The sequence below is a fragment of the Agelaius phoeniceus genome, chromosome 8, assembly GCF_051311805.1.
Source record: "Agelaius phoeniceus isolate bAgePho1 chromosome 8, bAgePho1.hap1, whole genome shotgun sequence".
In the NCBI taxonomy this organism is placed as follows: Eukaryota; Metazoa; Chordata; class Aves; order Passeriformes; family Icteridae; genus Agelaius; species Agelaius phoeniceus.
Window position 1 is genome coordinate 9402533 of NC_135272.1, and position 27798 is coordinate 9430330.

General features: G+C 51.0%; 1 protein-coding gene across 2 annotated transcripts in view; it reads right to left on the minus strand.

Moving 5' to 3' along the window:
- PBX1 (PBX homeobox 1) overlaps positions 1-27500 on the minus strand; it is a 133709-nt gene extending 106209 nt beyond the window's left edge. The window contains exons 1-2 of one of the 2 annotated variants that reach the window (XM_054638360.2): positions 27042-27500; positions 24455-24528 (exon numbers count right to left, since the gene is read on the minus strand). In XM_054638360.2, coding sequence (XP_054494335.1) covers positions 24455-24528; positions 27042-27232 — 265 coding nt within the window. In that variant the 5' untranslated portion in view covers positions 27233-27500. The remainder of the gene's footprint in view (positions 1-24454; positions 24529-27041) is intronic. The other variant, XM_054638359.2, reaches the window with a different exon arrangement.
- Positions 27501-27798: the final 298 nt, after the last annotated feature.

A 27798-nucleotide genomic window follows, 5' to 3' on the forward strand; every position in this document is an offset into this window, starting at 1 on the left:
CAGCTTCCCGCTCCTGCCTGAGGTGAAGAAAGATCTCCAAAAATGTTCGGCTGGGAGGTGCAGACTCCAGACATGTCACCCCCCACAACCCCTCTGCTTCTCCATCCCCACCTTCAAAACTCTTGTTTCTCCCTTACTTATAAATGTTTGCCATTAGCAGGATTAAAAAAAAAAAAAAAAAAAGAAAAAGAAAGAAAAAGAAAAAAAAGGTGGCAGGAAGCCTGAAAGCCCAGCCACTGGATCACTAAAGCCGGAGTTTAAGCCAGGATGAGTCAATGGTTTCCTCCCTCCAGGTGAGGATCCATCCTGGCTTTCTTCCCAAGGGTACCTCACTCCCTCACAGGAGGGGATGTGGAGCACAGGACATGCAGAGACGCACACCCAGCTCCTGCATGGATAAAAACAGAGGGAGCCCAGGATCTGAAGGGTGAGAAGGGAACCCAACAGGGGTTCTGCCAAGCCATGGACACTGAAACCAGCCCCCACACCCCGAGGCAGAGAGCGTCTGCCCACCCCACAGGAAAAGGCAGGAGCTGAAGAACGGGAAGGAAATCAGGGTCTGGAGGATCTAATAACCAGCACAGCACCAGGCTTCCCCAGCCTGTGAGGGCAGCAGGGCCAGGCACAGGCTGTGGGGCTCTCCTACAGCACTCAGGGAATGCAGGGCCAGGTAGATGGGAGGCAGGCTGTGCCACTCACCCCACAGCCAGGGAACAAGCCCTAACCCACTCCATTTACTGTGAGAGAAAAACTGCAGGGGCCTGAGGCAAGTGGGAGTGAAGGAGGCACAAATGGAGCCCCCCTGGACCACTAACACTGCAGGGTTGCTTTTTGCCTTCCTGCTGGGATAGTGATTTCCCCTCAGAGACAGAGACCCAGGACAATGCACCCCAGCCAAGCATGCCTTGCCTGAACCCTGCCTCCTTGCAGCACTCTGGCTTGCTGAGCCACCCCACGGCAGAGGAGGAGGAGCTGCCACTGCCGTGGGCAGCACAGCACCACCAGGCCATGCAGGGGTCGAGGGGAGAGGGAGGAGAACACCCAGCTTGCCCCAGGCCCTGGGCTCTCCGATGTATTTTCTCATTAACGTGTAATACGGTTTTATTGTCTCAAACAATGTCTGGTTTCGATCAGTTCCTTCATCCCAGACACTGCCGCGCGCAGAGACTGAAGAGGCCAGATGGTTCATGTTGCAGGAGTCTTCCCGCTCTTCCCCACCCGCTCCCTAATTCCTTACAAATTCCTGGAATGCCTGCGCCCCGGAAAACCAGCCCAGGGCAGAGGCAGGCCTGGGCCCTGGGAGCAGGGGCTGGGGGCTCTCCCAGCCACCCCTCCTCACCCCTGGCAGCTCCCCAGAGACAAGCAGCAGCTCCTGGCTGTTGTCTCCTCCATGAGAGGAGCATTTGCCAACCAAACCTGTGGGTCTCCTCTGCTGAGGGAGGGAAGGGCAGACCCCTAAAGCCCCAGCCCAGCCCCAAAGAGCCAGCCAGCAGCAGGGATGCAGCCAGCAGGGAGGACTCCTGCCCCTAATCCCCACCACGTGCCCAAGGCCACCGGGCTGCTGCCACACCGCTCTCAGCTCCAGATTTCACCCACGCCTCCTGCTGCTAATCCCCGTGCCAGCAGCTGGACACAGAGGCTCTCTGAGTCCTTCCCAAAATCCAGGAGCCCATCCGAGCCCCAGCCAAGCCAAAGGGCTGACAGCAAGGAGCTTCTCCCCAGCCCTGTGCTGGCTATCCACATTGGCAGCTTGGCCAGTGGCTCCCAGCCCACCCCAAAATACCCCTTGGAGGTCTGGCAAGGCTCATGCTCCTCCTTGTCATCCTTCCAGCACCCTTGCAACCTTCTCCATTCCTTGGGAGAAGGAGGAGGGAAAGCCACCAGGCCTGGGAAGCAGCCCTGCTGAGCACAGCCCAGCAGGGGAAAAATAAGGGATGCTGAAAGCGATCACTCAGCCTGGAAGAAGGCCAGGAGACTGGTGTTCACACTTTGAGCACCACAAGAGCACAGATCATCTCATCTGGGAAAAAAACAGAGTCTGGCAGAAAAGATGGCACTTTCTCCAAGGCACTCAGGCACCACATGGCATGGCCATGCCACAGATCATGCATCCACTGCAGGATGCCAGAGTCTCTCTGACCCTGCAGACCTTGTTCTGTCTCCAAGGTGCTACAAGAGCTGCATTTTCCCCCTGTTCCCACTCCACAGCAGCCACTGCTCAGCAGAAGTTCCACTGAGGAATGACCAGAGGGGACCCCTCTCCTGCAGCTCCGTGGGGCTGGCAGCCACTCTCCAGGGTTTGGCTGCCAAAATGTTGTGCAGGCTCCTCGGAGACCTGCGAGCAGACGAGTATCTGCTCCCAATTCAAGTGAATTTTCATGAGGATGACACAAGACAGCCTTCCTGCCAAGTTTCCAAAGCTCTTTCAGAGAAGGGGTGCCAGAACCCAAGAGACACCTCCAAAAAAATCTCACCACAGCAAGGAGGACGCCTTCTTTTTTTTATCAGCATTTTTTTCCCAAAGCCACTTGGCTCATTTTAGCAAGCCCTATGCCTCCACCCAGAGAAATGCCAGGGCACACACTTAAAGTCCTGCCAAGTTCTGAGTGTTGAGGAAAAAAAAACTAAGGGGGTGGGCGGTTTATAGCAGGTAGATTTATACCTGTATGGTCATGCCATCTCCTCCAATACCCATCCTACACCTTGCACATGAGCTCTGTGATGGAAGAAGCTGTTACTGCCAGGTCATGGTTAGATGCTCAAGAAGCAAAGCAGCAGAAGCTGAAGGGGTCTGAGATATTTGGGTTCAAACCAAAAAGCCCATGTGCTATAGGCCAGAACTGAGGAGTCCAGGGTATCCTCAGACCCCTGTCCTGAAATAGCCAGGAAGGAGACAAGTAGAGGATGTGCCCTTGGGACAGTGGAACAAGAGGGCTGGAAATAAGTGATGGCAGGAGGAATCCAAGCACTGTGGTAATTCTTTGCACTCCACAGCAGAGAAAATATCACCTGCCACCTTTTTGGCATTCCCAGCGCTCAACTTTGGCTCCATCCAGCAAGAAAAAAAAACACAGCAGGAAAGAGCAAGCGAGCTGAAACCTGATCCCCTGAAAGGCCGGACTCGGTGTCTGGCTTTTCTTACCGGCTCGGCCGACCTGTACGTGCCAGCCTGGGAAGGCGTAATGGTTCCACCAACAGAACTTCATTAACTTTTTATACACTCGGCCGCTAATTTATAATCATTAGCGGACAAACAGCCAACAATTACACAAGCAGCACGTTAAGGAGAGAGGGAGAGAGCTTGAAGGAGCAGTGATGGAAACGTGCTCGTGGTGGGGAGGGAGCTGGAGCCAGGATGGCACGTCCATGTCCTGGGGCTGGCACGTGGCAGGGCCAACCTCTCCCAGGATTTACTAGCACGTCATTTCCTCAGCTGCATTAAGGCACTGGGCAGCAGAAAGGCAAAAGGCACAGGTGAGCACAGGGTGGGGAAAAAAAAAGAATCTCACAAGCCTTCTCATTTTCAAATAAAAGGACATGGGAAGAAGAAGAGTGTGCATGCTCCATGTTTCCAATTCCTGGCACAGGCAAGGTGCCTGTTTGCAGAGGAATGTGAAACTGTACACAAAACAGCTCTAAATTAATCCTGATTTAATGAAATCTTCAAACACAGATCACGTAACCCCAGTGCCCTTCCACACACCAGCTCCCCTCCTGCTGGAGCAGCTCTGTGTGGGAGGCAGGACACGGTGTTGCAATGTCCCTGCTGGCACCTGCAGGGAGCAATGCCTGCAAGTATCCAAATCCTCTGGATGCATCTACCTTGAGGATGGAGATGTGGAAGAGGGGAATGGGATCAGTGGTCTCTGTTTCCCTGAAGAAAACTCGAAACCAACTCCAGCAGTGCTCCCCTCTTGCCAGAAATCCCTCTCTGCACAAGGCAAGGCTGCAGGCAGAGGACAACAGGCGGGCTCCCTCCTCTGCAACAACCCGAGCTGCTGTAATCGATCAAGGAGCCCTAGGATCTGCAGATACAGATGTCCCTGCCGCACAGGCAGGCCAGCAGGGGAGCACAGTGACCTGACCAGCATCACTCAGCAGCACGGCATGCCCAGAAACCAAACCTACACCTCCTTTGGCTCCTGCACAAGGGCTGAGCCGCTCTCCTGCCCCGCAGCAGGCAGCCCAGCCAGTCCTTTTTGGAGACGTAAGCTTCCTGTTAAACAGGTCTGATAAACGCCGCCTGCACCTTGCAGAGGCTCTCCCCTGGCACCTCCGAGCAGCCAGCGCAGCTCAGCACTGCTTGTGGAGAGGAAAGCTGCTTCCCAAGCCTCCACGTGGCAGCAGGGAAAGAGCAGCCCCCCTTAAGGAAGGCTGAGAAGGGGCTGAGTGGCTGTGAGCTGCCCGCTCCCCTCGGAAGCCGGGAGAGGCTGCAGCGAGTGAGGCAGGCTGTGTGCAGGACCTGCCGTGCCCTGCAAGCCGTGGCTTGCCAGGCACGCTGAGGGCAGGCAGGCAGAGCCCCGTGCTCCGAGCACACAATCCTGGGCATGCTGGAAGCTGGAAGGAGCCGGCACAGCCCCCCCTCCCGCTCCCCGCACAGGCACAGGCGTGCGGAAAGGCTCACAAGCTGCTCTGGCTCACAGCGGGACCTTTCCCCTTCCACCCTTGCACTTGCAAAGAGAAAAGTGCACATCTAACACATGCTGAGGCTTATCACATCAAGAGATCCAAGTGTTCAGGCCAGCAGAATGAACGCCTCCGAGATTAATGGGGGCTAAAACCAAATTTCTCGTGTGACGAGCTTCCTTCCCTCTAGAGCAGCTTAATAAGCATTCAGCATCCACGTAGGGAAGAAAACTTAAAATCTCTCCACCTAGAAGTGCAATTTAGGAGATCAAGCAGTAAAGATAATTTAGATGCAAATTTGGACCACTCATCCTGCCAGGGATCTACCACCTGGGTACAGCTGCAAGATCACAGGACTTTTTAAGAAAGCTCCTACCTGATCCACTAAAAATCAGAGCATACTGTTTAGATTATTTTCCTGTAGCTGTTCAATATCCACAGTGTCATGGATAAAACCCTCCATCTAAGAAAAACAGTGGAAGGGGCAGGAAAACTACAATGAGAAACTGTCATATAGTCCATGTGGGGTAATAAGCACAGATGGAATGGTGGGATATGCAGAAAGAAGTGGAAATTGTTTCTGCATCCCTGCCTTTGAGTAACTTTCCAACACAATTACCCAAATACCTGTTTTTTCAAGACTTTTTTTTAACATTACCACTTGACAGCTGCATTTGTCATTAAAGGCATTTATAATTTAAAACTGAAGTCAAATTTTTAAAGAAATACTTCTAATAAAGAAGGCAAAGGCCTAATTTCAAATACATAAACATGAGACGTCTCCATCTTTTTCAACGCTTCTCAAAAGCAAAGCAGGAGATTCTTCTTTACTGAAACACGTTGGGAAATTGAGCTGCACAAATTCGTACAACATTTCTGTCAAGCCAAATGCACATTCTTATTTCTTTTCCTCCTTGAGACCTTTTAATTTGGAGGGGGGAGACAAAGACAGGGAGATGCCAATGCCTCTCAAGCCCCAAAGCAATAGCTGGTCCATACCCCATCCCACAGGGATGCAGCGTTGTATCTGCAAGAGGCGAGAGGAAGGAGGCATTACCTCCCACCAGACCCAGGTCAGCAGCCAGTCCAGGGGCAGGATGCAGGCACCAAACCTTGCACAGGAATTAATCACAGCCCTTAGGAGCTCTCTGCCTCCCCCACACCACCCAGGCCACAGGAAAGCCAAAGGAGGGCAGGAATTCCTCACCATGGGGTAGCACTGGGCTGGTGGGAAGTGCCAGCACCGAGGAACCCTTGCCACAGAGGGAATTAAAAGCAGCCACACCCCACAGGCAATAGGGAACTGTTACTACAGCCACCTACTAAGTCCAGGTAGGCTCACAAGTAATGGATCCCAATGGTTTTTGGGAGATGTGAAGAGATATCAGGGCTCATCCAGCCTGGAGATGCCTGCACAGGGTGGGAGGTGAGCACAGCAACTGCCAGAGGGTGTGCAGCAGCACCCTCACTACCACAAGTGTGGAGGGCACAGCCTTTTCAAGGAAGGGCATGGAGAGCTGGGCAAAAGGAGTCTGACAAAGGGAGTCCGAGTTCTTAGTGCTAATTATTAACTTCCTCTATTTTTTCCCCTCCAGACCTGTATCAGAATTCCTGAAGTCCCTCATGCTTTCCAAGCTAACCTGCTCCCAGCACCTCACTGCTCTCTGCCGAGGTTTTCATTCCTCATTGAGCTCTGCTACCTCAGTTGCTCCCAAAAAAAAACCCATTCAGAGACCTCTCTCTTTGGATTTAATCTTTGAACATGAGGCCAAATATGATGCTCACAACTATCACCCACTGCCTGTTGCTCTGGAAAGAGGAAAAGCTATTTTATTTACGTTTTTCCTGGCGGTTGTAGGTGTTGTGTGTCTGTGGAGGTGAACGAGAACAGGGCAGAATGATTTTGACCTGACTGATTTCTGAATCTTTGTGGGATAACTAAAGGATCAGCAACATTGAGCTGCTCTTGGGGAGCTCTCCTGGGGAGACCTTTGCACAGATCCAGGGCTGCTCCTCTCCCTGCACAGTCAGGAACTCTCCTTTTGGCATTCTCCAGCAAAGGAAGCAGGACCAGCCGCAGCATGACTTGATGCCTCCCCACCAAGGGGCCAGCCCCATCCACCTCTGGCTCGCAGCTGCTGGAAGGGGAAAAAGAGGGGCTGGCAGAAAGCACCCCCTGTCCCAGCCAGCCCCACACAAACCCCATCCAAAGCCTTCCCTGGGGATGAGGGGCTGCAGAGCCAGTACTGCTGTGTGCAGCCCCCTCCCCCCGTCCCTCTCGGCCCCATCCTACTGAACAATCTCGCCACGGGCTGCTTTTGTGAGCCTCCAGCCCCAAAAGAAAAATGATGGGTTTGAACTCTTAACCCCGCCCCAGAAAAAGGCTGGAATTAAAAGGGGTTTATGACTAAGTATGCAGATGGGAATACTGTAATAACAACAGGCAAAATGTTTGCCTAGCAGTTCTGGGCTGGTTTCGGAGGGAGGGGGGGGAGAGAGAGTGGGATGGGGCGGCTTCTGGCTGGAGGATGACGGCACGGAGAAAGAATTTGGCGGCTGGGAGGGAAGGGAGGTTGCTGATAAATGCTGGGGCAGAGGCGAGGAGTGGGGCCAGGACCCGAGCACGGCATGGCTGGCACTGGAGGGAGGCTGGCTGTGCGCTGCGGGCTCCTGGCCGCCTGACAAAGGCGAGGAGAGAGCGGGCGAGGGGGACACGGCAGCGCAGCTCAGCTCGGGGCTGGCTCAGCGGCCCGTCACACACACCTCAGGGGACACTGCCACACTCACCGGGATGGGCAATCTATCGAGGCACACAGCAGTGCTCCCCTGCAATACCCCACATCCCATTCTGTACCCATGCACGCAGAATTCTGTCTAAGGGAGAGCCTGCAACTGCGAACAAGTGGCTAATTTTCACCAGCAGTGGGACTCCAGCTCTGCTGAAAAGGTGATAAAACCTCGATGCTTAAGTCAGCTAGGAGGGCATTTTCAGGACATCACCCTCCTCTTTTAGCAACAGGCTGCATCAAGGCCCCACAAGTGGGAAGCTCAGGCTAGTGGAGACCTAAACCTCAGCCACCATCCTAGAGGAGTGCACCCCACGACTGGCATAACCCCATTGCAAGAGGGGAGAGCACTGCTTCTCCCTCCTCCAATCCTGCACAGGCCTGCTCCCACTCCTCTGGCACCAGGGACATCCAGGACTCCCCTCTCTGTGAGGCATCAGTCAAATGAAGCCCCTCAATGTCCCCCTGTCATACAACAGGGAGTCTCTGGACATGGTTTTCAAGACCCTAAAAATGCCTCCCTGCCACTGTAACCTGGACAGGCTGACCCCTGGAACCCACAGAGAGGTTTGCTCCATAGTTCAGTGGGGATGTGACTCCCTGATTGTCCCAAACCAGCACCTTCCTGCTCTCCAGCTCCCCACAGAGTGCCTGCAAAGTTCACACGAGATGCAAACCACTTGCACAACATCACACGCAGCTTAGCAGCCACAGGCCACAAAGCCACCTAACACCCAAATCTTGCAACTCAGCAGGACCCAGGGGACAGAAACTCACGTGTAGCACATGCAAACAAGCCACAAACCCACAGACCTCCCCAAGCCCCCAGAGGAGCCACAAGATGGGACTATTTTGAGCGATGCTCCTGCCACAGGCACGAGAAGCTCACTGGGCACAGCCCAGCCTGACGCAACAGCAGCGCTTTGCCAACCCAAGCAGCTCACAGGGGCACAGCCTGGGATGGGAACGTGTCCCAGCTGCTTCCCTGGGAAGGTAAAGCTGCGTGCAAAGAGCCTCACAGCACCACTGGCAAGGCAGGAACTCCAGCAGACTGCCCAGCTTGCAAGGCAGGGGATTTGCAGGCATCTCACACCCAGCTCTGCTCAACAGGGACCGCAGCATTTGCAGCACCAAACGTGGGAATTTTGACTCGATTGTGGTCACCTCCTGCTGACCCAGTGGCATTTACCAGGGATAGGGAATGCTGGAAGGAGCCTGTGGATACTAAAATCTCCCTCATTGCTACAATCCTCCTCTAGGTCCAACTTGTTGTCTTGATGAACAGGAAAGCAGCAGCCCTACAAAAACCAACTAAGAGGCATGTGGACTCCACACACACACCCCCCCCTCTCCTAAAGGAGCAACAGGTCTTTCCTTTGACCTCTCAAGCAGAGCAAATGCCTCTCTAAAGACACCTAGGGACTGTCAGCAGGGTCAGGAAGATGGTCAGGAAGATGGTCAGCAGCGATGGGAGGGAGGGAGCAGTGCAGAGGGTGACAGGGCCAGCCAGGCTGTGGTCCCTGCCCACAGCAGCCTGAGGCAGACAGGAGCTGCACAAATGCACAGCTCCCTTCACGCCAGGAAGCACTTGGATCAGGTAATGGAGGGTGTAGGAGACTCGTGAGAGGATTCCTGTGAGTCAGCCTCGCTGGCCAGGACCCAGATCAGCAAGCTCTGCAACATCAAACAAACAAAAGAGGGCAAACCCTGGACCACCCCGGCCCCTTCCTGCTGCCTCCAAGATGACCCCCACAAGTGTGGGCTTGAGGAGAGCAGCCAGAGGCATGTGGAATGCTGCAGCCAGGCTTGGGATAAAGGCTCAGCCTGCTATGCCTTGGGGCAAGGAGGTGGTCGCCTCACTTCCCTGGGGAGCACAGGAACACAGTCCTGGGGCTTGCTGAGCAGTTTTGTTTCTCCTCTGCCAAGAGAGGAAGACAAGGTTAACCTTGCTGATGTAAGCCATGAGCAGTCTCTCTCCACATGCAAACTGAACTCAGGAGAACCTCCTCTCACCCACAGCACTTCCCAGGATTTAAGGACCAAATGTAAATGGTCCTTTCAAAGTCCTTCTCGGACAGCATTGTTTCCCCTCCCTCCCAATGACATACTCGTGCCTCATACCATGCAGCTGGTTTATGCAAGGGACATTCACATCTCCCTGACAAGAGGGTGGCCCCTGCACCAGCACATCTGCTGGATCTCAGCACCTCACAAGGAACACCCCTGAACAAAGGGCCACCACACCTTTTGTAGAGACCTCCTCTCTCTGGATGCCTTAAAGTCTTATCCTCCAAAACTCTGGGCTGCAGCCAACCCAGCTTCCATAAAAGCCTCCACAAAATCTCTGCCATGAGGTGCTTCCACCCTTTCCTTGTGTGAGACTTGTCATTATTTTTCATTAAAAAAAAAAAAAAAAAAAAAAAAAAGGTGAAGTCTGGGGAGGACATCTGGAAGAGGAATAAATACCTATCAGGAGTCATCCCAGTCCTGACAGCTGAATGAGTTAGACAAGTGCTAATGAACAAACAGGCTAAATTGCTCCTTTCCCTTCCTGGCAGGCCAAAGCAAGCCTCAGAGCACTCAGAACCCCAGGTCTGGCAGCAGGGAGAAGCCCACCCTGGGCAGCTACACCAGCCCAGCTCTCTGCCCCCCTCAGGGGGTACCACCCAGCACACCCAGAGGAGAGCTCCAAAGCCAGGGAAATGAAGATCCAGCCAGCCTTTAGGAACAGTCAGGCTGCACCCCCTCCTCCCTAGGGCAGAGAGGTGATGCAGGCAGGGCAGCAGCCTCCATCCCTCTGCTCCATAATGGCCTGTAGCCCCTTCCTTCCCCTGCTCCCAACGGGAGGCACACCCAGTGCTAAACACTCAGCCTAACTCCATCCGGTCCTCCTTCCCCATGTCTATTGTGGCTAAAAATTTATCCGGTTTCTGACAGAAGAAAAAAAAATAATAATAAAAAAAAATTTATATAAAAAACACTGCACCTCCCCTCTGCCCTTCAAAGTAAAAGTAGCTGTGGCCTTTCCCCAGGGAGGGGGAGAGGAGTTTAAACATGAGTCCCCCATCCAGGCAGCACTGCTCCACTCCTCCTCCTCCAAGGACTTTCACACAGCCCTGTCCCGTCAGCCTGTCTGTGGCATTTGATTCCTGTCTGTCACTAAGTGATGAGGACAAAGGGTGAGGAGTCAGGAAAAGGTCTGAGCTACTTTGTTCATCGTCTGGATACGAACTTTGGATGAACTCCGTGGGGAAAGAGAAAAGCCGCATGGAGCGGGACGCACCGTGCACAGCGCTCTCTCTCCTCAAGAAAAAAAAAAGGAAGAGAAGAAAAAAAAAAAAAAGAAAAGGGAGGCTTGAACAAGGGGAAGGGGTGGGAGGGAAAGGGAGAGGAGAGCATTCCCCATCCCCATGGCGGCAGGCAGTCCTGAGAGCTCCCTGCTCCGAGGAGACAGAAGGATATTCAAAGCGCCTTCCCAGGAGGCATGTTCAATAAAGCAGGATGCCAACGCAGCCTTTTCTCAAACAAATCTGTTAGCGGCGGGCCAGGGGCCAGCCACAAGGGCTTGCTTTTTAAAGCAACCAAATGGGAATTTCCTAATAAAATAAAATTTTTTAAAAAGCCCCACCGTGGCACGGGTAAAGGGAAGCTTGCTGGCAGCAACATGAAGTATTTTGCACACACACAGACCTCTCTGGGAAGCATGGGAAGATGAAATACAGTGCAGGGCAGGGAGTTTTGGGATGCAGCCAGGGCCAGGGCACCACAGCACCCGTGAGCTCCCCTGGCACCCACCCGGAGGAGCTAAGAGAGAACAGTGCCTACAGCACAGTCACGTACCAGGGTGAAGGCTTACAACCACGATTTCTGCTGCTCTGAGCAAGGGAGGAGGCTCAGGCTGTGTTGGGGCAGAAGGGATTTCCCTCGTGGTGACCTCAAAAAGCCACCACAGGGCAAACTTGGCTCCTTTGCCTCACTCTGCTTTTCAGGGCTAAGCCAAACCAGTTTGCAACTGGAAAGCCCTGTGGTATTCCTGCAGACATTAGGTAAATCAGCCCCTCCTGGGCAGCAGAGCCACCACACAGCTTCTCCTGAATGGCTCCTGCCCAGCAGCCAAGGTGCCTGCCCTGGGATAGGACACAGCCTCCATGGAGGATTACTGACTGGCAGGGCCTTGGCACAAGATGTGCCAAGCCAGGCAGGAAAACGATTCCAACTGCACAGGCAACTCTGCAGTGCTCACGAGAGACCTGCTGAGCGCTGGGGTGAAGGGTGTCCCATCAAACCACCCCACCACGCTGCACCAGCATCACCCACTGCACACCAGAGGGGACTCCCACCCCACAGGCTGGCTGGGAACAGCAGCTCTGCCACCTTGAAGTCTCTGCCAGAGGCAAAGCAGTTGGGAATCTGAGGGATACACTGTTCACCACCAGCCTTCCCTGGAAATCCCAGCAGACTGGGTGAATGTACTCTCCAGGATGAGGATACATAAGACAGAGGCTATGTGGGTTACAAAACCCAGGAGAGCACTTGAAAGCAATATACTGGAACATGCTGGAGATCACCCTGGATGCCTTGTCTCTCAACTTAACACCAGCAAACAGAACAACACTTCTGCACAAGAAGGCTCTACCTGGAGAACAAACACAGCAGCCCAGCAGAAGGCACTGGTGGGATCCCCCCAAGCAGGCACAGGGCCCACATTCCCTTTCAGGGTGGGCAAAATCTCATCCCTTCTGTGGTGCCCAGCACAGGAGAGCTGCAGAGATGGTCACAGCAATCTCTAATCCCAGCTCCAGTCAGGCCTCTCTGTTTGGGAAGGTAATAACTCACCACCAGAGCCAGCAAGTGGAACAGATCAAAGGCTCAGCTTCACTGACTCACAGCTACGCACGGCCCCAGCCCTCCCAAGATCCACCAGCTCTGCACCAAGACAATGACCAGGGGAAAATGGAAGAAAAAGGGCAAGGCAGCACATTTCTCAGGGAAGGCAGCACATTTCTCAGGGAACCAACCTGCCTGTGAAGGCTGGGAAAGCAGGATCCTCCCTTGCAGCTACCACCACATCCCAGAGGAGCACATGTGAGGAGGTCACTCAAGCATCTCAGAGGCATTGCCCAAGACCTCTGATGGAGAAACTTTGATCTCCTCCAAGCACAGCCAGTCCCTGGGGACTGCCTCTAAAGCACACAGCAGAGCGTGCCAGGGCAGATCGACTCCACACAGAAAACCACAGCCCTTTTGGAAGAGTTTGTTCTCCTGCTCGCTTCAGAAAGTCCAAAAAGTTCATCTGGCAGTGGGAGGGACCTGCACCCAGCAGCTCAGCCAAGGTAGCCTGTCTCAAGGCAGTAAGTTCCCACCAGTGTGAACCAGACAGAAGGAGAGGGAAAAATGGACAGGATGTTGACTGGATTGGCCAGCAATCCAATTTGCAGAAAGTGGGAGCTTGGGAAGGAGATGATGGTGCTGCTGAATCCAGGGCTGTTTTGAGAAGAGGAAGCAGAGGGAAAAAGTGGGGCCTGGGGAAAAGAAGGGAAAAGAAAACAAATCTGCTTTATTATTGCTTGAAACCCAAGGAGAGTGATTAAAGCAAACATCCCCCCTGCCCCTTCCAAGGGTTGTCTCGTCTGCTTCCTAAATCTGATTCCCATTTGTCTCTATATGGTTCTCATTTGTTCTTTGTTTAGGTCTCCTCCATGCTCCTTGCTGACTCTTAGGAGCCCTCCATGGAGCCATCAGGACTGGCTTCCCTCAGGAACCTGCAAGGGCAATCCCTGACCAGGGTCAGACCCAGCACTGGTGCCTGTGCACAGGGAGGAGATGCAGCAAGAGGAAGGCAGCAGGATACAACTACACACAATAGGCAAGAGGCCAAGGAAATCCTTGGAAAGCTCTACCCAATGGTGCTGATGAGCACCTGGGTGCCTCTGGGGTAGCATTCCCAAAGGATGAAGCAAAAGCAATTAAAAAAAGGAACCAGGAAGAGGGGATGCAGCACGAGCACAGACCCACCCAGTGTTTTCCTCTCTATTAGCAGACAGCCTTCTGATTAAACAGCAGCTTAAAAATTACCCTAATGGAGCTCCTTTCAAACACAAACCACAGGGACCTCTCCTAATTGCACAGCTCCTTTCCCAATCCCAGCCCAGGATGATGCAGCAGGTCCACGGGCTGCCCTTGCCCGCAGCATTGGCACGCTCTGCCAGCCGTGCCCACTGCTCCCAACGGGGCCTGGGAGCACTGTGCCACCATGGGCTTCACTTTCTGTCCTGGCCCCTGGCTCTCAGAGCCCTGGATATGCTGCCTGTGCAGAAGGACGTCTGCAAGGCCTAGCCAAAAACGCCAGAAAAAGGGAAATAAAAACCTGCCCTTCTACCCATGTGGATTTACCACTGGCTCAGGACACATGGAAAGACCAAGGACACTTCCCCTACCACCATGCTCTGCTGTGCCTCACCTCCTTCCATACCACTTGTGAGTTTTTCATGGTAAACAATTTCAGTCTGCCCTTGGGATAGTCTAAGCCTCCAGCCAAGCCACTGTGCTGCTGCACATCCTTATCCCCAACAGCCCACAGGTGAGGATCCCATGACTTTCTAGACCCGGATGCTGAAGAGTTATTTCTATGGAAAACTCCCACCCCAGGCTGTGCACCTGCCAGACATGCACTGCAATCCTATCATCCTATCCAAAAGGAAACACAGCCCCCTCCACCACAATAAAAACCAACCAGAAACCCCCTGCCCATCCAATCCATCCACAAGAGCAAACCCAGCAGGGTCTGCGCTCCCTAGAGCCAGGGCCAAGCCTGCAGCCACCCAACATCAGAGCAGGTCCAGATGGTTGCACAGATATTGTGACATTACATGACACCATTTTCCCCCTGCTGCTTGCTGCCTCTGGAGAGGACACAGCACCAGCAGCTGCTCTCCCTGCATCCTCCTGCCCGTAAGGAAAGCAGAGACCCCTGACCTTCTCCAACACATCCCCCCAGCCCCTGTGCAGCTTAAGCAGCCCAGGTGTGCAAATGTTACCCAATGCCCTCGCCAGGCAGAAAGTAAATTCCAGCAAACGGGGGAAATGCCAGCCGCAGTCAGACACTGGGATGTGCAAATAGCAGCCGGGGACCTTCGGGAGAGGAACAGCCCAGGCCCAGGCGCTCCTACCTATAATCCCTCTCAGGATGCTCCCTCCAGCAGCTCCTGTGGCAGAGGAGGGATGCTAATTTGACTATTTGAGGGAATGAAAAAAAATAAACGTTTGCTCTTGCGCTAAATGACCTTTTCAGCCACTTGGGGACAGAATTGTACCGGGGCTTTGGAGTGAGCTACAGCGGGCGCTGCTTGCTCCCTGCTCCCCCATGCTGGATGCTTTGTGCCTCCAGATGCATTTAAGGGGTCCATGCCTCCCAGCCACCTCTGTCCACCCAGCAACAGAGCCAAGAAAAAGCCTCTTTGGAAAAATCTGCATGAAGTAGGGAGGAAGAAGTGGTCTGCCACGAGCTCGCCGAGCAAAGCGCTTCAGACGGTTTCATTTCACATCGCCGAAAGCGTAAATCAGGGAATTGCTCCTCGGGTTCTTCTCCATTAGCAAAGTATATTGCAAGTGCCTTCCCACCGCCGATAGCGATCGACACTTCACATCTGCTGACCAGATCTAACAGCCAGGATTTTCCGGGGGAATAATACATTCAGTGAAAACACCATTCCTGCCACCTGCTCCCCCCAAACACGCAACCGCTCCGGGAGCGGCTCCTCGCTCGCTGCGGCACACGCACAGCACCACGCTGCACCCTCGTGAATCTGTATCAGAAATAAAGAGGTGACCCCTTCAAAGAAAGGTTCAAAAACCCCTCAAAACACACTTCCAACCACGCAGCGTGTCCCACTGCCTGTAACTTCCCTAAATGTGAACAAGCGCTCTTCTGGAAAGCGCCAGCTCCACACTAAACCTACCGGGGGAAGGGCTGTGTCCTGTGCTACCAAGTCAGGATTGACAGCCACAACTCTTTCCAGCTAATTCTCTTTTACCCTGTGAACTGCAATCTCTAGCCTTTTGTCTAGAGATTTGCAATAATCAGAGTATTGCAAATTCATCATGTTATCGCAGTATTTGAAATAATATTTTTGCAATTTATTGCAATATTGCAATCAATCATACTATTGAAAATTCTTGCAATATTATTGTAATGAATCATATATTACAATAATAATTTTGCATACAAGCAGGCTCCTCCCAAACAAAATAAAAATACTAACCTAAAACACTTGCAGGCTTTTAAAATTAGAGACTTAGGGGTTAAAAGCCAAATTTACAGCTGAAAGCCAGAGACCAATCCATGCAGAGGCTCCAGGTATTTTATCATTCCTAATGTTTCACCAGAGAATCACAGCACAAGGAAAAAAAATCAAAAAAAGATGTGCGTAAACAAGCAAAGGTACACCCACCAGGAGCTTGGGTTTTGAAACATTAATGTTGAAATTAGAAAGGCACATTTAGTAGAGTTATGGGCAGATTCACTTTCAGTTTGGCTCCAGCCTTGTAAATATCAAATGTCAAAAGGAAACAACTGCACTGAGTTAAGAAAGAAAAATCTCCATGCTCTGGAGACGTATCTGGGATCGGGACCGCTGGAGTTGGGAAAGAAGCAGCAACCAGCAAGGAACACTTCACAACTGGAAGGGTATTTTTGCTGGGTAACCTGCCACTGCTAATTCTGCTAATCGACATCACTTTGGAATTTGAAAATGTTATCCAACCAGGAGAGAAACTTGATTTTCCTCTTCTGGTAACGAGGATGGGCAGGCCAGCCAGGTTGTGTGAAACCAAAAATGGGACGTGGAAACGATGAACTGAGTTTCCAGGCTTCTACTCGGGTGAGAAACAAAAATCCAGGCACCAGCATTTAAGCAGGTTGATCCCACTTGCAAAGGCAGCTCTGCTCGTTTTTCAACAAGGCTGAAGTAAAATGGCAAAGTTATCATTTTAGATTAGAGCAGCTCCTCACAGCACTGGCTCTTCCGAGGGTTTTCCATTTATCAGTAGATTTAAGGGGAAAAAAAGGGTGGAGGAGGCTGGAAAGAGCCCATCAGCTTAGGGCAAGCAAAAAAGCTATTTTGGGTAAGGCTTCTCCTATAAATAAAAGGCTGGGAAGGGAGGGGACAGTGACAATGTATGGCTCCCTCAAGGTGTCACAGGGGATTTCTATTATCCGTGGTGGCTCCCCAAAATGCAGAGCATCACCAGCAGCACTCTGCTCCTCGGCAGGCACGGCTTCCCTGGCAGCCAAACCCTCCACTGGGCTGCCCATTCCCTGGCTGCCTTGCCTTCCTCACCAGGAAAAGGAGCCAGGAGAAGTGGCTTTCTGTTCCAGCTCAAAAAAAAAAAATATATATATACATGCACACATACAGGGGCACGGCTCACAAACACAAGGCCAAGAGATATTATTATTCCTTTTTTTTTTTTTTTTACTTGACACAGTTGCAAATCAATAATTCCAGGCCAAGCAATTCCCAGCACTGGGAGAAAGCATCACCTGAGTCCCTCCTGAGCCTGGCCTGACAACACACACTAATGTATTCAGTCCACAGCCTCCTCAGGCCACAGCTTTCTGTAATTTATCCCTATAGCACCCGCCACCCTGGATTATTTAAGTTGCTGGGGGATGCAGCACCTCCGAGGCAGTTTTGAGCCGAAGCTGCCGACCACCCAGCCCACAAAACCATCAGCTTTGGTTTCCAAGGGAGTTCCCAGCAGATGCTCCCCCCAAAGGCAATGTGGATTTCACAGAAAAGCCCCCATATCAATGCCTCAGGGGCACACTGGGGAGGTGCTTCATCTGCAAAGCACCATGCACACCCAAAAATCTGGGGTGCTCACACAGCCTGGGCTCTGGCAGAGGGTGCAGCCTTGGGCTGCCACGTGTGACCCCAGGCTGGCAGCCCAGGAGCCAGGCAGTGCTCACAAACACCTTCTCCCACCATGGGGAACACTGGCCAGATCAGGACCCGATGGATGTTTGGGGGAAGCAAAGGATGCAGACTGAGGCTGGTTTATTAGATTAAGGACAGCCCCATGCAAATAGGGCCATATTGATCTGGTCTGCAAACACCTGGCTGGGAATACGAGCAGCCCCTGAGTATACAGAAGCTGCTGGAGATTATTAACCAGATCCATTGCTGTAAATCACATTACCTCCTTCCAAACCCTGACCCAGCACGGAGTCCCCCTGTGCTAGGCGCTGATCAGGGCACATCCCTGCAGCACAAGGGAGCATCACTTCTCCCTGCACGGCACCCAAACGCCTGAAGACTCAGCCCAAAAGTGTGGGCATCCTGCTCTGGGGGCCATGGAGACAGTTTTGTGCAGCCCACCTTCCCCACAGCAACTCCCAAAGCAAAAACATATTACCAGAGAAACTCACTGCCATGGGAATGCAAAGCAGGAAGAAAAAAAATAGAAATAATAAAAAAGGTGGAAAATAAATAATATCATCTTCAGGGGAAAACTCAGCCCCTGCTCTTATTGGGCTCCTCATATTTTGCATCAACTGCAAACCACCCCTGTAGTGCACAGGGCAGACAAGACAGGCTCTCCTGTCTCCCAAAGCACCCCAACTCCAAGCACAAGAAGGAAAAAAAAGGTAGCAGTAAAATGCATCTCAGCAGATTTCCAAGAGATCATGAAACCCTCTGCAGAGCTTCATTAGCAGAGAAAGCAGCAGTTCCAGGATTAAAGGAGGAACTGGGGAATGAGGTGCTGAACCAAAGGCAGATGAGGAATCCTGTCTTCCTCCCTTCTCCCTGCCAAAATCCACAGCTCTGATTCAGCAGAAGCACCAGCAGCAGCACAGCCTACTATATCTCACTGCAAACAAACCCATTTATGTTTAAACCACCACCCTACTCCCCTCAAGGATTGCTGCATGCAGTAATTTCCTTGTGACGGGGAAAAAAAAAAAAACAAACCATGATGAAATTGTCTCAGGGTTTCTCTGTGTTTTGTTTACAACCGCTGCCCTCAAACCCAGGGCCGGCACGAGTCCTGCTAACAAGAATAAATCTCACATTTGAGAGCATTTAGAAAAGCTCTGCTTGCAGACACTCAGCGCTCCAAGGAGGAAATCCCTCTGCAGGTCTCAAATAAGGGAACTTGAACCACTTTTCCCTGGAGAAATTTAGGCCTGAAAGATCTTCTGAGTTTCTCATTTGGAGTTACAAGGCCCAATAACAGGATCTCTTTCCCTGGACTCACCCACAAACTGACTGCTGCCAGGATCATGCAGAGGGGAGATGGACTGGAGAGAGAGCCGTGGTAGCAGGGAAAACACCCAACATTTATGGAAGAGAATGCTCTGGTTAGCTGCTGTTTATGCCCACATCTGGTTAATACAGGTATTTTTACAGCATGCATTAATAGTGAACACAGATTTGTTGTTCTCTGTGCCTTGTTCAGTGCTGTCAGCAGGAATTACCCAAAGAGTGGGCTGCTTCCAGGAACCCTCCTTCCCTGGACCCAAAGCCACCCAAAACCTGGGAGGCCAGTGCAAGCAAAGGCTTGGAAACTTGGGAGCATGGGGATCAAGAGCTGCAAGACTGGCTCATCCATCTCCCAGGAAAAAACAGACAGGGCTGGGAGCAGCAGGACACTGCAGACCCTCCAAGAGCACCTTCCTGCTCTGCTGCAATCACAACAAAGTTTGCTCAACATCAGGCACCCATTATAAAACAATTCAATTGCTTGAAATAAAAAGCAAGCAGGTTTGCTCCCTTGCACCCCAAACCTTGGGGAGACCCTCAGGAGCAGGAATGTTATGCCAGAGCAAGGCCTGGTTTCTCTGCTTTGATGGCAGGGCTGAGGGAGAGGAGGTGGGAAGAAGAGCCCACTGGCAGCCCTGTTCTTCCCACCTCCTCCCCTGGAGGATTGCAGGAGGCCAATTTTGATTAAACTAATTAAGCCTGCTCCATTCAAAGAGCTCCTACCACATGCTACCAGGGGAGAAGAAGAAAATATGAAATTAAAAGTAAAAAAGAGAAGCCTGCCCGCAAGCACGCTCCTCCAAAGCCACCCATCCCCAACAGAGCCCTGATGGACACCACCATACTGGAAGATAAAAGCCCAGAAATCTGACTTGTTTTAGGGACAGGTCCAGCTCTGAAAATCCTGCTCCTTCCAGCTGCCAGGACCTCCTGGGACATGTCCCACCTCCCATCAGGATGGCTGGTTTCCAGTCCCAGAGGTAGCCACTCCTCCACCAAGACAAGGTCTACCAAACCATCCCTATCTTCCAGTCCCTTGCACACTCCCTCCCCTCCTTTCCCTTGAAGACATCAGGTTTCTGGAAGCAATTTAATTGTGAGTTATAGCAAGGCTTCCTCAGGCAATGTGGATAGGGCTGGAGGCCCCGCTCTCCCAAAATGTTTCACTTCCCCCCAGGGCAGCCACACCAGGGACCCTGCAGACTCTGCCTGGCACTGAGAGAGAAACATCACTTTTGCCTTCAAAGCCTTTCAACTGGAAGGAAAAAAAAAAAAAAAAATCAGTAATAACAAATATCAAAGCAAAGGCTTCCTCCCTTTTGAAGGGCAGGAGGGAGAGCAGCCGGGCGAGGGCTGGACCTGCCCAGAGCTGAGCAAGCTGAGCAGGGACCCGGATCCTGCAGGGCTGGAGGACTGAGCACTTTCCTGATGAGCTTTCTTTCCAAGCAGCAGAATGATGCCTTAGGTGCAAGAATTGCATTGAAATTCAAATCGGGGTTTTGAACTCTCTCCTGCGCCTTGGGAAACCTCCTCAGTGGAAAGGCAGGATAAGGAGGAGGGCAGGATTTGATACCCTAGGGAAGGGCTGGGGGGAAGGAAAGCAAGCTGCCCCATCCTGCTGGGAGGAATGCTTGAGCCAAGGGGCACTGGACTTGCCAGTGTAGCCCTGTTAAAGCTCTGCCCCACACCCCAAAAACCCCAGCACTGCACACACTCCATCTGCCCCTCTTCTCCCCATGCTCCTCCTGGTGGGGTTTTACTTGGGGCGTGGGGAAAAGAGGGGAGGGAGGGAGGAAGAAAAAGAAACCCCATATCATAATTGCTATATTAAAGAGAAATAGCAGGCAAGAATAATAAGAGAGGTGTCAGAAGTGAAATACAGTAACAGACATTAAAAAAAAAAAAAGACTACAGTTCTGCGATGGGGGTGTTAATTGAACACAGAGCTGGAGAGAACAAAGGGGTGTTAAGGAAGAGAAGAAGGGGAAAAATCCTACCTCCTCCAAAGATCTGATTTGAGTTAAGTTTGGTGAAGATAATGCACAGGGAAAGGTAGCTAAGAGGCACCTTATATAGCTATTATGTTCTAAAATTAAAAAAAAAAAAAAGACAACAAACCCATTATTCAACAACAATTGCATGGCTAATCAGTGCTATCTATAAATATTCCACTTTGTAAATCCCCCCCCATTGGTGCTATGTACATTTTTCTTTTAACCCCGAATTCCTTCAACACAGGAGGGAGAGGAGGCTAAGAAAATAAAAATTTTGGGATTTCAAATGCAAAGTCAGGATCTTCTTAAGAAGTAGAATTTGCCCGATGCTCTCACCTCCCCCAAATGAGCAGAGAAAGTGAAACGATGGGAAAAGCTCTTAAGGAGGAGGAATCAGATTAAATGGTCATATATCCTGTGCTCAGCCTCTCCCCACCGGTCCCTGCCGAACGAGATGGGAGTTGGGAAAGGCTCACAGCTGAAATAGATGCTGCTGCATTTTGACAGCAGATATTTTCCAGTTTGCCATCCAAGGACCCCACGTCTGCGTACGTCTTGCCTGATTCTTCTGCTTAGCTATTCTGCTCATGCAGAGAACAGCTTAAAAAAAAAACATACCAAGAGAGAAGGGGAAAAAAACAAGAGGGAAAAAAAAATAAACAGCCATAAAGACAGAGACCCTACCCCTGCCTTCAAACTTTTTATAAATCAGGAATGCAATTTCCGATTTCAATCGCTATTGATGGAGGAATCAATTGTATTTAGGACAACAATGCCTCCCATTTCCATAATTATTATTCCAAAAAGCCAGCCAGCCAGCCATTTGAAGGCAGTCCTGCCCCTTCCCTCGCAACAAAGCGACCAACAGCAAGTGAAAACACACCAAATGAACGCCGACAACTTCGATGTATATTTAAGCAGCAATTTTTTTCCTTCCCCTACATACTCCTGCCTGCATCAGAACTCTCAACTTTTATTACTTTTAAACAGATATCACCACAAAGGTCTGCAGACAAAAAAAAAAAAAAAAGCTCAGGGGGTTGCCTTTTATCATTATAATTTTTAAAAGTGATAATAAATACTTTAAAAAAACTGAAGAGCCCAAATGCAAAAGGCGACTCTTTGGCCAGTAGACATGACCTATTTTTGTAAGAACTTTATGGACACTTTGGGTTTGCTCAAGACAAGGTTAACACTATGAAATAGTAGCCATAATGTTGCGAGAGATGGTGGTAAAGTCTCTGTAAGGCTCTGGAGTCACTTAAATCAGGCAGCGGGGTAACCGAACGCACATTTCTGCACATCATAACGCCGGGGGGAAGATGTACGCACGCACTTTCAAACACCCACCAGTGACCACAAACAATCACCAGGATTTCAAACGCCACACATGCAAAAATCTGGGAAGCTAAATGGAAAGTGGGAAACGAGAAGTTGGCTCAACTTTCACGCCGCTGCCCGCAAGGAAGGGGTAAGCAAACAGACGCAGGCGGTACCCTCGGCCCCAGAAAAAACAAGGCAAACTTCCTCCTAGCATTGGGCCCACAAAGCAATGATTAAAAAAAAATAATAAAAATAAACCAAAACCATCTGGCTGCTTGCTTTCTTATGAAGTGTGACTTTTGGGGACGCAGATGGGGGGGAGAGGAGAGGAGGTCTTTGAATTTGCAAAGTGAAAGAATTCACCGCAAACATATCCAAGGGTAGATAAACAACGCTCCAAAAGCCATCTCGAGTCAACCTCTTTGGAGACCTCCACAGCACAGCCCCATAAACCAAGTAATCCAAGCACAACACCAACAAACAACATTTATGAAAATGTAAAATAGTCCCAGTTCACACCTGAATATCCTTATTTCCAGCTGCATGCTTCGCCCTATACCATCTCTTTCCATTTTCCTTCGCAGATAGGAATTATCACACCCTGTCACTGTGGCTATGCACAGCTCCTCATCCCTCTCCAGCTCACTGGAACCTCACAGCATCCCTGAGCTCACCTGGCTTTCCCCACCAAGTTTGGTCCCAGCAGATTCCTTGTTCCCTAACTTTGCCACTGCGCTGATAGTGAAGCTGAGCTGGGATTAAACAGTTACTCTGCCAAAAAGTATCCCTGCACAGGCAACATATGGAGCACCAAATACAGCATCAAACACACTTAGGGAAGAGACAGGCAAAGGTTCCTCGGCTCACACAAAATTAAAGCAGAAAGAGAGAAGATGGAAAGGAACTCGGTGGCTCCCTTTTTTTGCGGAGGCGCGCGGGGGAACGCTATAAAATCCCGAACCTTTCTCTCTACGTAGACTCTCTCACATTACAGCATAAGAAGAGTTTGGAGGTTCCCATAGCAAACCCACTGCTGGTTCTTATGGGAAGTCTGTAGGGAAGGACTCCTCGGGAAGGTCAGAGGCGGCCCCGCAGCCGGGAGGACTCGGGAGAGCCGAATGCCATCGGTAGGTGCTTTGTCTGGGCTACACGCTGCACAAACAACGCTTAACAAAGGGCCCTCTTAGTCATTTTATATATATTGCAGGAGTCAAGTAATTGTATTTTCAATCAGCTGCTCATGCTGGGAGGTTTTAGATATATATATTTAAGAACAGGGGAAAAAAAAAAAAAATAAAAGACCCAGTTCAGGTTTCTGAAAGCTGCTCCCCTTTTATGTGTAACTATCAATGTATATCAACTGGGTGTGCAATCATATTTATTGTCACTTTCATTCATGTCATGCCCTTGCTTATATGGCTTAGATATGAATTATTGACTGTTTCAGTCCTTGTTGTAAAGAGGGGGGAAGGGGGGGAAAAGTCAAGTACTTTGCAGCGTGCTAAAACAAGGCAGCTACGGCGGCTTGGGAAAGCCCACAGATCAACTCTGGTCAGCTCAGAAAGCCAAGAGGAGAGATTAACCACCCCCAAAGTTCCATCATTCACCCCACTTTTTTTTTTTTTTTACATTTATATTAAAAAAAAAAAAAGAGATTCCAACAAATACATAAATAAGTGGTGCATGTTGCTAAATGTCCTTCCCTGAGCATCTGTTGTTTAAGATCACCCTTGATTGATGACTGCTATTTTTTAATTGTTGCTTTTAAAATTTAAATGCCCCCCTGGGATGTGTTATAAGTGTGTTAGTACATGGTAGGAGGTCTGGAAAGTGGGAAACAGCAGAACCAACACTCTCATGCCATTAGCTTCTAAAGAAGCCTGAGAACACCCCATGCCATAAAACAACAGTACCCTAAAGTAACTAACAATCTAATATATTGCTTTCACTAAAGGCAACTGACAACTCGCTCTTACATGAGCTAGCCTGGATGATTGGCAGACAAGAGCATTTTAACTCTTTCTTTAAAAAAAAAAGTAAGAAACCTTTGTGTTTACCTGAATACTAATGGTAATAAAACTGCACAGTTTCATTTTGTTGGGATTATTTCCCACACACCCACTCTGCATTCAGATTTTTTTTGTTGTTTTTTAAGCAGTGCCGTGTCTTAAAGAAGAAACTTGAGCAAGACACAAATTGCAAGGGGGTTGATTTTTTTTTTCTCCCCAGAAAAAGCAATAAATAAAGAAAGGCCATACAATAGAAATTAAACCACGATATTTTCTCTTCTAGACACAAACCACATCATGCAAGTCCACTGCCAGAAGCATTAAATACCAGCGAGTTATTTCTCCCCACTTAAATAGTGCTGGATTGGGGTGGGGGGACACAAATTTGGGGAATAAAATCCCCAAAGAACAAAAAGAAAAACAATACAAAACCAACAGCATTGATGTCCTACCTGTTTTTTCTTTGATTTCACACAAGACATTAAAAAGCGCCGGCTTCATCCTGTGGCAGTTTAAAGCATGTTTCCTGGAGAGAAAAGAAAAGAGGGGAGGGTGAGCTCAGGATGTCACCACGAGGAGCAACTTTCCAAATTCGGGCTGGCTGGTGTTGGGAGGGCAGGTTTGAGCCCCCAGTGCTGCCAACAGCCACCTACCCAAGGCAGGAGAGGTCAATGTCACCAGTTTAGGAATGAAAAGCGCCTTTGCCACCGAGCAGCTCCACGGCCGGCGCGAGGCAGGTGATGCTCCACGGCACAGCCAGCAGCTTGTGGGAGCCAAGCTCAGATCAACTGCCTTGTTCAATACCCAGCACTGGGCTCTCCCTGTCCTCCACCTCCAACATTACACCAGGCCATGTGCTTTATTTGTGAGGCAGGGGGGAAATAAACTCCTCCTTGCCCCAGTGCTGGAAACATCCCCTGCTTAGAGCTGTCAGTTCAGGGAATTTCAGCGCCCAACGTGGAGCACAGGAAGACACATGGAGAGAGAACTCCATTCCTCTGCCTTCATGCTACTTACATCCAGTTTATTTGCAGGTGTTAAAATTTAATTCTTTACAATAGGGACAGTAAACACATTAAAAAATCACAGCCGGCTGCTTCTGGGAAGGGGAGGGAATGCTATTCAACGCTGCTCCTTTCGGCTGCTGTTATTCCAGAGCTGACCGTTCTCCTGTGGGTTTTGAGGAGAGACTTTGGGGAGGGGGCGCTTTAACTGGCTGGTTTTAAAACCCACCACGCGCCCGCCGAGGCAAAGAAACAGCATGATTCAATTTTTTCTCCTGAGCCATGGGGTGATTTAGCCAAGGGTTCAGTTGCACACAGGGCTGTTGCTATCCGGCACCGGTTACGGGGATTTCTGTTTACCAACCAAAATTACACGCGAAAGATGATGTGAACATCTGGCAAACATTCACACTACTTACCCCACCACCCACAACATGTTAAAAAGATTTATATATCTGATGAAGTCTCTCAAAGGTATATACCCTTGCAGAAGAACCACAGGGCTCCCTTATCAGCACACCCAGATGGGCGCAGACATTTGGGTATACGCAAATCACGTACATAGGCTGTAAGGGCCCTCTTACAAATAATGCTGGCACTTTGCATCTTCCAAAAACTTAATTTAGAAAAAAAATAACCAAAGAAGAAAAAACAAACAAACATACAAAAAAAAAGAGGCAGCAAAACAACCGTGCAATAGTAGGAGGGAAGGAGGAAATGCAAAGCCAAATGTTATTGATAAATACGGCGTGTTTGCCAGCTCAGAATTAAAAATAATAATTTACCAAAAAAAAAAAAAATTAAAAAAAAGATGCACTGTGAGGAAGCAGCTGAAATAGACCAGCAAGGCAAACCCATAAAGCCTTCTCCTAGCTCTGCTCTGCTTTGGTTTTATTGATTTGATTAACTACACTAAATTATCCAGGCAGGAACACACACGATTCCTGCAACTTTCCAAAGGAAGAGCCCCTCACTGCCCCGGGTCTGGCCGGGGAGAAAGTGAATGATTTCCTCCTCCTCCTCCTCCCAGCTAATCTGCCCCTGCAAGAACATAAGAAAATGAGTAATATCAACCCTACAACAAGCATTTTTGATAAGGAGGAGGTCTAGAGAAGCTGTAGAGGAAGGGAGGATGGACGCTGAGGTTTGGGGTACTTTTATCCTTCTGCAAGTTCTTCAGCGAGTTTTGGGGCTGTGCGGTGCGTTTTTCCAGGAACAATGTATTCTAGCAATCTGCTTCAACTCGGGGCATAAATATCAGAAGGAAGGACAACACACCAAGCATCTTTGCAGCCCAGAAGAAATATCAAGTGTAACCCAGGCAATTCAGGGCAACTTTTTTGTTCTAATTCCTTCATTTGAGGGGTTTTTTTTTCCTCCCCTCGGTGAACTTTTGGTAGTGCCTTTGAAGGTGCGCATTAGGTTTGCACTCTCCGAAGCTCAGGGCAATTCAGACACCGGCTCTTACAGCCTTATTTTTTCCTTTTTAAATACATCTGCAGTTAAGGGGGGGAAAAAAAGAAAAAAGGCAGAGCTTCTATGAGCATCTTCAAGGCGCAGAAACGCGCTGAAAAAATAACACCACTACAGGGGCCTAAGAAAGAACATTATTAGCAGTCCTAGAAGCGGGGCAGCACTTGGTGGCTCTTTCGGAGGAGCCCGGAGCGGAGCCCCAACCATGACCACCCTCCGCAGTTAAACCCCCCCACCCCAAAAAGGCTGGGAAAAGCCAGGCCCAGTTTGTGGATGGAGGCAGGGGGAGGCTGCGGGCGCGGCGACCCCTCGAAACCGCCCCGAAGTTGGGAGGTGGGAGAAAGATGGGAAATAATAAATGGGGAGGAGGGGGTATTAACCGGTCCCCTTTCTTTCCCCCGTCCTCCCTCGCCACATTTCTCCGCAGCAGGAGCAGCAGCACCCCCGTCCCCCGATGCTCCCGCGGCCGGGCGCGCTCCCCCCGCCGGACAACAAAGGCCGGGCCGGGGCGCGGGGGAAACTTCCCAGCACCTGCCCCCCCTCCGCTCCCCGCCGCTCTCACCTGGCCTGCGCCTCGTCCAAACTCTGGTCCGTGATGGTCATGATCTGCTGTAAGATGTCTCCGATGTCCTGCTTCCTGCCTGCCTCCCCCTCCGCCCCGCCTGGTCCATCCTGCATGTGCTGGGACAGGCCCGGGTGCCCCGGCATCCCCACCCCGCTGTGCGTGTGCATCAGCCGCGGCTGGTCATCCATCGCCGGCCGCCGGCCCCGCTCCGCCGCCGCCTCCTGCCCTGGCTGCCGGGAGCGGCGCGGCTGGGCTGGCCGCCTGGCTCCTCGCTTTCTTTTCTTGCTCGCTTTCTTCTTCTTCTTTCCTCCCCCCCCTTCTTCCTCCTCCTCCTCCTCCCCAGCCTCTTCCTCTTCGCTTTTTATTTATCCTTCACGCTGGCGCCCGGCTCCGCGGCGGGGAGGAAGAGGAGGAGGAGAAAAAATGAAAGGGGGGGGGGGGGGGGGGGAGAGAGGAAAAAAAAAAAAGAGAGAGAAAAAAGAAAGGGGAAAAAATCCCTTTGGCTGCTGGAGGAGGAGGAGGAGGAGGAGGGAGGAGGGAGGGAGGGAAGGAGGAGGGAGGGAAAGGGGGGGGTTCCGGGGAAGGGAGGGGAAACGGCGGCGACTCCAAAAGCAGGGCAGCTCAGCCCCGCGCCGGGGAGGCAGCGGGCGGGCCGGGGCCAGGGGCTGCGCCCGGGGAGGAGGCGGCGGCGGCGGCAGCGCTGGCCGCGGCGGGGCGGCCGCCCGCGATGGCAGCGCCGGAGCTACCGCGGCCG